The 11,183-nt window shown below is 44.7% G+C and overlaps 1 protein-coding gene across 1 annotated transcript in view; it reads left to right on the top strand.

Moving 5' to 3' along the window:
- Positions 1-6,604, top strand: part of ripk4 (receptor-interacting serine-threonine kinase 4) — a 10,024-nt gene extending 3,420 nt beyond the window's left edge. The window contains exons 2-8 of the mRNA XM_070844228.1: positions 218-509; positions 1,314-1,462; positions 1,830-1,879; positions 3,338-3,496; positions 3,686-3,801; positions 4,528-4,768; positions 4,868-6,604. Of these exons, the coding sequence (XP_070700329.1) occupies positions 218-509; positions 1,314-1,462; positions 1,830-1,879; positions 3,338-3,496; positions 3,686-3,801; positions 4,528-4,768; positions 4,868-6,117 (2,257 nt within the window). The 3' untranslated portion in view covers positions 6,118-6,604. The remainder of the gene's footprint in view (positions 1-217; positions 510-1,313; positions 1,463-1,829; positions 1,880-3,337; positions 3,497-3,685; positions 3,802-4,527; positions 4,769-4,867) is intronic.
- Positions 6,605-11,183: the final 4,579 nt, after the last annotated feature.

Genomic DNA, 11,183 nt, shown 5'->3' with positions numbered 1-11,183 from the left:
CAATGAGCAAAGCATGACCACAGAATCATTGGGTTAATGTTTTATGAGAAGGTAGGCTTGATCGGCATTTGAGCCAGTGGATGTGGTTGAAAACAAGCTAACCTACACACCTTTCAACTCTTCTTCTTTGGATCACTTCAGCAGAAGAGCCTGACTCACTGAAGCCTATAAAGTGTAACATAAAGCTGATGTACTCAATGTTTTATTCTAATCACAGGGAGCGTTCAGAGCTGCTCGAGGAGGCTAAGAAGATGGAGGCAGCCAAGTTCCGATACATCCTGCCCGTGTATGGGATCTGCGAGGACCCCCAGGGCCTGGTCATGGAGTACATGGAGACCGGCTCCCTGGAGACCCTGCTGGCCACCGAGCCGCTGCCCTGGGAGCTCCGCTTCCGCATCATCCATGAGACTGCAGTGGGAATGAACTTCCTGCACTGCATGAACCCACCGCTGCTCCACCTGGACCTGAAGCCGGCCAACATCCTGCTGGACGCTCACTACCACGTCAAGGTAGAGTTTTATACGGGTAACATTCAAATTAGTGACAGGATGAGGTGGTGATTTAACCAGCACCTGTGAACAAACATACATATTTGGCTTCGACACTATTGTTTGTCAAAAAAATCAGAACAGTTGCAATCAGAGGTTTTTCTATAATAGTAACGATATATAAAGGGGTTGAAGCCTGGGAAAAATCATCAGGCATCTCTGTGGAACTGCAGATATCAGCAGAGCTCCTCTGAAGTGTCATGATTGAATGCTTTTGTTGCTGTAAGACATACGTGACGTGAAGTCAAATCAGAGCCTTCTTTGCTCCCAAGCTGTTTGACAGTCAGATTTAGTGGTTTAGAAAGAATTTCATCTGCTCCCTTTCCATCCATCCATTTTAAATTAACAGCCCTGCACACACTCTGGGCAGACAGGTGTCTCTCAGGCTCTGTCCAGCCTCTGAACAGCTCTGCTGTGCTGAGAGCAATGGGTGGGAACCATCGTTTCTCCAGTTTAATACCTGGATGTAAACACCTCACCTGGGCCTGTCCAGACAGGATGAATTCAGCTCCTGTTAAATCTCCTTCTGTGAATGTGTGGGTGTGCACACTTCAACACAAACGTGAAGGGCCTCTCCTCTCTTACAGGCTGGGACACGGCTGCGTTGCCCTCATCATACCACTGAGTGCACATAATAAGAGATTAACAGCCCGTCACACACTCAGCGGGCAAAGTTAGTCATCAGGATCATGGGGCTTCATGAGAAAGGCTTGGGGGGGAGGTTTGCTCTGTTTTAGGGTCTTATCTGATCTCTCCCTGTCTCAGATATCTGACTTCGGCCTGGCCCGGTGGAATGGCCTGTCACGGGCCGATGACATCAGTAGAGACGGCTTCTGTGGCACCATCGCCTACCTGCCACCTGAGAGCATCATCGAGAAGGACAGAGTGTCGGACACTAAGCATGACGTTTACAGGTTGGGTTTTTTAGCAGTTTGCAACCTTTTTGTGTGTGTTTGTTTTTGTTTTGGGATCAGTGTTTGCTGACTGTCTGTCGGCCTTTACTTCTTTACGTTCAGTCAAGGTCTGACTCATTTCCTGGAAGGAGATGAGTTTGGAAATGTACCTGTACCAGGTTTAACATTATAAAGAGGCTTTTCTTAAAAAGAGTCAACATTTAGAAGGGGTGAATATGTTTTTAACCACTCTGACAGTCTGACAGCACTGGTTTATGCAGTCACTATTTAAATCATCAGCAATTTCAGCTTGAAATAGAAAATGTGCTTTAGTATTGTTATTTTCCATCTGCTGACACCTTTCAATTTCATTTTGCCTCCATTCTAGTTTCTCTATCGTCATCTGGGGGATTCTCACACAGAAGAAGCCCTACCAAGGTGAGACTTGTACTGCTATTAATTAATTAAGATTTATTTCAATGTTCATGTGATGTTGTATGAAAGCCGTTCCTGCCAAGAAAATAAAAAAGAAGTTAGGAATCAAAATTGGGATCCTTGTGACAATTATATATTTTCACATCATGTCGTTTTACAAAATCTGTTTTTCCAAATAAATGATAAGAATTACTAAAGACGAGGCGGCATGAGACCACGAGGCTGCACACAGGTGCTGTTGGCTAAGTGCTAACACCAGCATCACAGTGACAATGCTAACCTGATGGTGTATAGCAGGGACAATAATTACCATGGCCGCCATGTTTGTTGTGCGTGTTGGAATGCTAAACACAAGCTGATGAGAATATCATTAGTTCTGGTGGTGTTTACATGACTGTTTCTGATGTAATTCAAAACATCAAATTACTTAAATATGTGATTTTTGATACATTTGCTTTATCATTATATAAATATTGATATAGAAAAATGAATGAAACCATTATAGCACACACAAGGTAGAGTTATAAGTTAGTTTTTGATACTTCATACTTATTAAATCAAGCATTTGACTTGATATCTCACGTTGGCATCACATTTAGTTCACCATGAATATTTGGTGTTATCCCTTATCACCTATTTTTAACATTCTCCTGGCAGGAATGACCTTTCATAATTTCCAGTAAACACACCTTTCAAGGTGTGTGTGTGTGTGTGTGTGTGTGTGTGCGCGTGTGCGTGTGTGTGTGTGTGTGTGTGTGTGTGTGTGTGTGTGCGTGTGTGTGTGTGTGTGTGTGTGTGTGTGTGTGTGCGTGCGCAGGTACCGTACTGCAGCTAGACTGGCAGCTAGAGTGTATTTTTCCCAGGCGTATCAGGTAGCAGTTCATTTGGCTCCTTCTGAGGACCAAGTGTCTAGATGAGGGTTTCCAGGTTAGAAGTGGCACCGCCTATGTTGATCCAGACATAATTAAAAAGTGAGAAATGACCTGGTTACCATCCCTTTCTGCCTGCCTCCTCCACCTGCGAAGGGTATTACGGCTACAATAGAAGCTGAAGTAGCTGTGATTAAGGCCTCTACCTGTTTGTTCTGAATCATTGACTGGGCTGATCTCACAGCCAGATACAAAGAGGTCACACCAGGAGCTCTTTTCTGTTTTGCTCCCATGGGAAACAACTGCACACACAATCACAGATGGTGATAAAATGTGCATAACTAGCTAGCTATGTAGATACCAGCGCCTACCAGTACCTTACATGATGTTGTCATATACTGCAGTTTATAATTGTTTTATTCTTACTGCACTTGTGTTTGTCTTCAAACCAACTGTCTTCATTGGAAAATAAGGCTTCAGATCAGATTCATGTCCGAAAGAAAACTTAAAAATGTTGTGTTTCTTTTTATGTACTTTTTTGTTTTCAAACGTTTTCATTATTGATGAAATTGTGTAATTGTTTTCCTCCTAGGAGAGAATAATATCCTTCAGATCATGGTGAAGGTGGTGAAGGGGGTGCGCCCAGACCTGGGTGCAGTGCCACGCTGTCGACCCTCAGCCTGTGCAGGGTTCCTGAGCCTCATGCAGCGCTGCTGGACCACAAACCCTGATGCTAGACCCAGCTTTCAGGGTAAACTGAAAGCAAAAGCCAACCTTCTTTTATCATTAGAACAACAAATGATCAATATGACACACAACTGACAGTATCCCTTTATCTAGCCACTATTAAGGACAACACACACTTAGAACAGAAGTGCAGCAGTCTGTGAAAGTGAAGTTTTTGTCTCCTGCTTGAGCTGATCTGGAGTTGTCCTTACAGAAATCACATCTGAAGCTGAGGAGCTCTGCTCTAAACCTCAAGAGGAGCCCAAGACGCCAACCTTATCAACGGCAGAGCCAGAGCCTATGTCCCCTAACGTACTCTCCAGTGAGCAGGTATGCCATGACCACACTGTGCTAACTGCTTTTGGATGAAATGGTCCTGTTTCAGTCCTGTTGGCTTCCCTGGAAAACATAGTTGTGTGTTTTTGTAAACTTTTTTTGGAAGGTTTGAAACGTGATGGATCATTTGAACTTCCATTCCAAAGGGGGATATAGAAGCAACAAAATGCTCAACAACAGCCACTTATGTTTTGCTGCTTAACGTGACTCTCATTCTTCTGTACAGCTTTTCAAGTTACTGAGTGCATTTTCCATTAATGTGTAACTATGCACCCAGCCAGTGGGAGGCTTATCTCCAGACATGATTATGACTTTTAAAGTCATATGTTGTGCAAATGTTTGATCCTGAATAACAGCTGGGTCACAAAGAGGAATGTTGACTGATGGGATTGTTTGGCCTGTGTACTGCTTTGTCATTTCCGTTCTGTTGTGTACGTGACATGAAGCAAGCATCCTCCAAGATAATTGACAGCTGTTACTCAATGATATCTGTCAGCGGAGACAGGTATAAGCTGCTCTGAAGTTCTGTTCATGTTTAAGTGACTTTAACTGGATCAAACTTGAGTTCAGCAAATTATTACTGTGACAACATTCAGGAGGCATTGTACTGCAAGTGGCTCTGGATAAGAGCAGCAGCTGCATACCTGAGGATAAATGTAATGGAATGAGTGTCAAAGACCAGGTTGTCCAAATATGCTTATCTGGCTCTTTGCTCTACAGGTTAAAGACAACAAGCCAGTGCGCCCAAAGTCAGCCATGTTGCCGGAAAAAGATTACAGCCTGTCCGAGCTGTTGAGCCAGGTGGATTCTGGGATCTCCAGGAGCTTTGATCGAGTGAAGGAGGATAGCTGCCACAGCAAAGAGAACACTTGCAAGAGACTGTCTGGCATCTCCTCAGCTGATTCAGCCTTCTCCTCCCAAGACTCTATCACACTGTCTTTTGAGAAAGAAAACACATGTGGTAAGATCTGATTTTAGACCCACAACTGGATTTGTGTAAACCTCACAGTAAAAGGTGACTGGTGATTTGAGGGCAAACCTTTCCTTCTTTACTGCCCAGATTCTGCTGAGGTCCAGAGGAGGAAGCTGTGCGAGGCCATCAGGACCAAAGACACTGCCAAGCTGATGAAGATCCTCCAACCTCAGGATGTCGACCTTCTCCTCGACGGAGGGGGCAGTCTGCTCCACCACGCCATCACCCTAGCCAATGAAGAGGCCGTCAAGTTCCTGCTCCTGAACAACGCCAATCCCAACCTTGCAAATGCCCGAGGCTCCACACCCCTGCACCTGGCCACAGAGAGGCACCTGAAGCCCCTGGCAGAGCTTCTGCTCGGTCGGCGCAGCACCAACGTCAACGCCAAAGATGAGGACCAGTACACAGCTTTACACTGGGCTGCACAGAACGGGGACGAGGCCATCACACGCCTGCTGCTGGACCGGGGGGCGGCCATCAACGAGACAGATGGCCAGGGACGCACGCCAGCTCATGTCGCATGCCAGCACGGCCAGGAGAACGTGATCCGGGTGCTCCTGAGCCGGGGTGCTGATGTTCGAATCAAGGGTAAGGACAACTGGACGGCACTTCACTTGGCTGCCTGGCAAGGGCACCTGGGCATCGTCAAACTGCTGGTCAAGCAGGCCAGCGCTGATGTGGATGGGCAGACGACAGACGGCCGCACACCGCTGCATCTGGCATCCCAGAGGGGGCAGTACCGAGTGGCACGGATGCTGATTGAACTGGGGGCGGATGTTCACATGACGTCTGATGGGTTGAATACACCCCTACACGTGGCGGCAGAGACGGGCCACACCAGCACCTCTCGCCTCTTGATCAAACACCAGGCGGATATCCACGCCCAGAACAGCCACGGACTCACTCCTCTACACCTCGCCTCCCAGCGAGGCCACCTGGCCACAGTCAAGATGTTGATAGAACAGGGGGCAGATCCCTATAGATCCAACCAGGCCCTGCGCACCCCCTGCCACCTGGCAGCACAGAACGGACACTGTGAAGTCCTGAAAGAGCTGCTCCTTCACTGTCCAGATGGTGGCGCTCTGTCAGACGAGCAGGGGCTCAGTCCGTTACACCTGGCAGTGCAGGGTGGATACTCCAACATCATCACTATGCTGCTGCCCAAGGACAGCCAGGACTTAGTTACTGAGAGCTCAGTGCAGCCAGTGGCCCAACAGCCCGCACCACCAGAGGCTAAGCAGCTCCAGAGGAAAGTCGTCATTCTCAAACTGACGGAGCATAATGACAAAGACTGTCCGCAATCCAGCAGCTCACACTGCGCCTCAGCACCCTGCTAACATGAGCAAAGACACTGCCAGAACTGTACAGAACTGTCTTCAGTGTCATTTTTATACTCCACCTCAGAGTTGGGAGAGGGGGTCACTCCAAGCTTTTTGGACTTAAAGAGTTTGCGGACTTTAAAGCCCTCTCAGCACTGCAGGTATTTGCTAATGGTCGTAAAAGCTTTGATGTAAATAACTGTAAATAGAGATTATAAACTCTCCATTTTGTTTGAATTTAGACTTTGTTCTCTTTTTTACTAAACAAGCACATTTTTTTTTACCTAACAAGCACATTTTGATCAGGAGACTGGTGACCTTCGGGGACCTTTGACTATACTGCACTGCAGCTGGTATGCCTGTAAGTTATATTGGATGGAGCACAAACTCTGGTCACCAGCCTCATGCGGTGAATGCTGTAGTGTATCAAAAAACTTTGACCTTCAGTGTTCTGTACCTGTTACATATCAGTGCTGCATCATCCATTAAAACATTTTAAACTTTTTATTTTTGTTTGACCTGGTTGCTTTTTTCACATTTACAAACCTAAGAATGTTTCTCGTGTGTATCTACTTTCAAGGCACACAAGCAGAAAACTGGTTGAAATTCAAGCAAGAGATTTTGAGCTGCTGCAAGAAAGGAGAAGACAAAATTAAATATTAGTCTGTGTCAGTTTCATGACATTACAACCATGTTAATGACATGCTATTCATTTCTATACACATCCTGAGGCTAACATGAAACTTTGTAGTTGTAGTTTTAATTCAATGTCATCTGTCCATTTCTGAAAATGGAAACAAGATGCTTGCTAGCACCAAGACGTTATTGCTAAAACAATTATTTCTGTAAAATGCTCTGTCAGCACGTGTGTTCCTGCAGGCTTCTTGGAGAAAGTGTCTTGTTTGGGAGTCTGTCAGCGCGCGTCAGAGAGTTCTTGCCGCTGCGCCGCCTACATGTGTGCAGGACTGATCCAGTCAGGCAGAGTTGGCATGTTTGCATCTGCAGCCTCACCTGTACTGTTATCATTATTACATCTCCGCTCCAGACCCCACAGAGCATGCTCAGGTTGGCACAGACCATGGGAACTGCCCTCAAGGGGGATCACAGGCTGTAAGATGATGGATGAGGGGCGCTGATGTTCTACCTGCAGTCTCCAGCCTGTTGGCTAATTCCTTAGACCACTTCAACTTTTCATCACTCACTAAAACCAACATGTCATCCCCTGCGCCTCAAGGGCTTGGCTTTATGTTATAATAGACGCTGAGTGCGAGTGGCGGGTGCTTTTAATTGTCCTGTTTTTATAGCTTGCGGTTGCAGAGAGCCAGAAAATGACTGGTGAAATGTGTATAATCTGAAATCCCTGTGTTTTGTGTACAGAGCACTCTGTCCTGCTGACCGCCTGCTGTGTCTCAGCTCCAACTATGAGGAAGATGTTGGCTGTAATCTCTGCTTCATTCTCCTGTCAAGGCTGCTGTTCTCTGTCTAATTGACTGGTAGACTGGTTTGTCCCATACAGGAACTTACAGCATTGTGTCTTTTTTCCTTCTGGGCTACAGTTCTCTCTTCTGTTGACTGTGACAAGCCAGGTACCCCATCCCTGTGTGGTTCCATTCAGATAGACCACTGGTGAGTTTGATGTGACAAAGAAATAAAATGACAACATTTTGGTTGAATTCAGAGCTTACTCCATGTTCAGACACAAAAATGTGTAGTTTCAAAACATATTGAAGTGAAATATACTTCAGTCTGCGAGTAATGACACAATTAAAGTAAAATGTATGAACAATAGAATAAATTGTACTCTAAAATAGAAAACAATGCAGCATAGGTGAAAGATTATTTCAACAGACCAAAAAAGCTAACTGCCTTTTGACAAAAACACAGCCTATATTTTACATATTTCTAATTGTCCATTCTGTTTTTAAATATTTTTTAAACGAATGAAGCGTGTCACACAGTTCAACAATATTTTCTAACAATGTCAATTATTTCATTTCCACCTGTTCCTCCATTGAGAGTCTTCTAGTAGTCTTCTGTGTGATGTGTGTAAAATAAGCTTTCACGTCTCCACTGTTGGCTGTTATTAGGCAGACTGATTTTGGCGCAGGGTGATTTTGGGGAGTAAATGTATCTTTAGAGTTACTCTTCTTACCGTTTGGTTCTCTTGTTCGTGACTCCTTCGATGAATGATGGATGAAATCAGTCCCTACCATCATGTTAGTCATATGGCCTTGGGCACCTATGAGGAAACCAGCCTGCGGCCCAGACTCAATTATGCCGAGGAGCAGCCTACCGGGGATGTTCTCCGGCCTCACAAATGAAGCTGTGGGCTGTCTGGTTTTCTACTGACAGGATGTAGCATAACCTGCTGTCCAAAATGCCTGTCAAACATCTGAGCAGTAATGAGATGGATGAATAAGTGGGATTATCTTCATCTATATACTTCAGCAGTGGCACCAAAATAACCTTTAGGGAGGTATTCAATATGATGCATCTATCACACACAACATTAGATGCATCATAAAGAAAATGTCTATATGTGAGATCAGATTTCATACGGATTGCAGCACAGCACTGGCCTCAGCTGCTATACTTAACTGCAGCTAAAAGGAATCCGTGCAATCACAGTTTCTTGAGGATTCTCTCAAAGTGTCTCGAGGATTGCAAAGCTTCCTTCTCGACAGACGGGGAGTCTGGTTGCTCTTTTGTTTGACTATGATAGGGACTTTTCAGTTTGGCTGAGTCACACCTCACTGCTCTGACAGGACCAATAACAAAGCCCTCATGAATCACAGAAGATTTGCTGAGGTGATGCAAGGCCCTTATCAAGATATAGTGGTGAAAGGTGGGTTAATGGCTGCAATCTCTACAGAGGGAACATAAATCAGGAGGTATCTTTCAGAAAAGTAGTGATTTTCTCATTTCTTCCATCAACCCCACTTCTGTTTCCTTCCATTTCAGTTTTAGATGCTCTGAAAACAAAAGTAGCAGCCAAAGGTAACAACATGCTGGGAGAGCAGAGCTCATACAGATCGCTGTGGGCTGTTTTTCTCCACACTCTTTTTTTTCTTCCCTCTCCTCTGATTTTAACCTCACAGAACTCGCTGAACAAGATCCGAGGCAGCGACTCTGAAGACACCGGACAAGCTGCAACATGTGGATGTAGAGTCGGTGGATGTGGGTGCACTCAGCAGTTATGAAATGTAAGATTTATGGTGAACTGAGTACAGAGTGAATAGATTAAAATGCCACACAAAACATGAGAGGCAGTTTAAGTTAATCAAATAGAGGAAAGCATTTTCATCATAAATTATTAACATTATGTAGACAGTACAGACATTTTGCCAAGTGAGTGTACCCATGGCCATTTTTAGCATTGTTAATGCAATCACTAAATTATTAATTTGGCTTTTCACTTTGTGACCATTACGTGTTTGTGTAATGACGGTTTTAGGAGGCAAAGGAAAGGTCAACGGTCTTTCCAGGAACCATTTCCGGGAAAGGTTTACAGGAAAGGTTAGATCTGAGGACATGAACGTGGCACGGTTAAAGTCCACACTGAGGAGGAAAGCACCTGTGAAGCGGAAAACGTGCCCATATGACCACACAGGGACCTGAGCACTGCCATTCTCTCAACATGTGTATGTGTATAGTGTATGTGTTCGTGGAGCACCTCAGGGACGTGTCTGGATTTGTACCGATTACATCAGTCTTGGCACCCTTGATTCCTGCTTTTCATGATTACAATTGAGGTCTGATCTGTAGAAGCACTTCTGTACTCCAACACTATGTTGTAGTGCTTATTTGGTTGGTAGTGGAGCTTATAGCCATCTATTAGCATCGACTTTTTCAATTTGTTTGTGGGTTTTTTTTCCATACTAGGACTAGCTGCACATTTGTTGGATTACAGCTTAATTCTGACAGCCTGTGCACACAAGGCCTCTGTGTAATTGTGTGATTTAGATACACAGTGAAGGTGGCTGCACAGCTGACTGTGTTACAGCTGCCAGATGGTCCAGAGGGGAACCGCAAACTTAGCCTTGACTAAGCAGATACAATGTGAACGTGTAGCCCGCCTACTGGCTGTTAGTGCTCTGTGCCCCAGGACATGCAGGTGGCAGATGTGATGTGCAACATTTATGGTGTGTAACCTGTGGGATACCACTGTGTTGTGCAACCTTTCATCGTCACAGAAGCTGGTATAGTTGGAAATATGTCGAGGTGGAAGCAGTGGTTTCTAAACACCTGAATTTAGTTTAGCATTAGTTTGGGTCTGCTCATCGTTATGGGTCTTCAGTTTCACGCATTGCAAAAACAAGAGGGAAGTTTTAGTGGCAGTTGTACTACTGCTCTCTGACCAGATGATGGAGCAAAGTCTTTGTCAGAGCTGACTCTGAAAGACTGTAATCAGGATCAGTGCAGAGCTTTGGGATGACCCCCTGCTATGTGTTTTTAAAATACACTGGTGTGTTGGTTTCATAATGCTGGCAGTCTAGCTTACATTAAGTGGCAGAGAGACCCTATTTGACATTACCATCTGCCTGGAATACAACAGCCCACGACACACACAGGATAAAATCAACATGACATGATATATGATGATGTGATGATATCTGGGGTCTGATTAGACGGCTCTCTCACTTCTTATTAGAAAACTTATTTTAGTGTTTATGTATGAAAACAGCCCGCTGAAAATAACGTGGAGAGTTTTTTCAGTTTATTGGGTGGTGTCATGTGGGCCTGGTAGCAGAGTCAGTCCATTGTCAGTGAACGGGCAAGGAGAACTGAAGTCTCACTTACAGTCATTTAGAATAACATTAGACTTTTTGATAGCCAGTATTAGACAAAGTAACGTGACCAGTTACCAGGAAAAACACTGACTACTATTTAATTATTTATTTAACAGGGACGGTACACATTAATGAACATTTCTGTAAATGTGCCAGTATTAGCATAAGGAAGCTATACTACACATCAGCATTGTGACAAAGGCATCACAATAAAAAGGTCCAGCAGTTCAAAGCCAGTTCCTAGCCAGGGGCAGTGCTCCTCTATTTGAGAAACTAAGTTTATTTTCCTGACTG

The sequence above is a fragment of the Pempheris klunzingeri genome, chromosome 14 (assembly GCF_042242105.1).
Source record: "Pempheris klunzingeri isolate RE-2024b chromosome 14, fPemKlu1.hap1, whole genome shotgun sequence".
Classification (NCBI taxonomy): domain Eukaryota; kingdom Metazoa; phylum Chordata; class Actinopteri; order Acropomatiformes; family Pempheridae; genus Pempheris; species Pempheris klunzingeri.
Note: the sequence above shows the minus strand (reverse complement) of the source record. Positions and strands in the feature narration are given on the sequence as shown.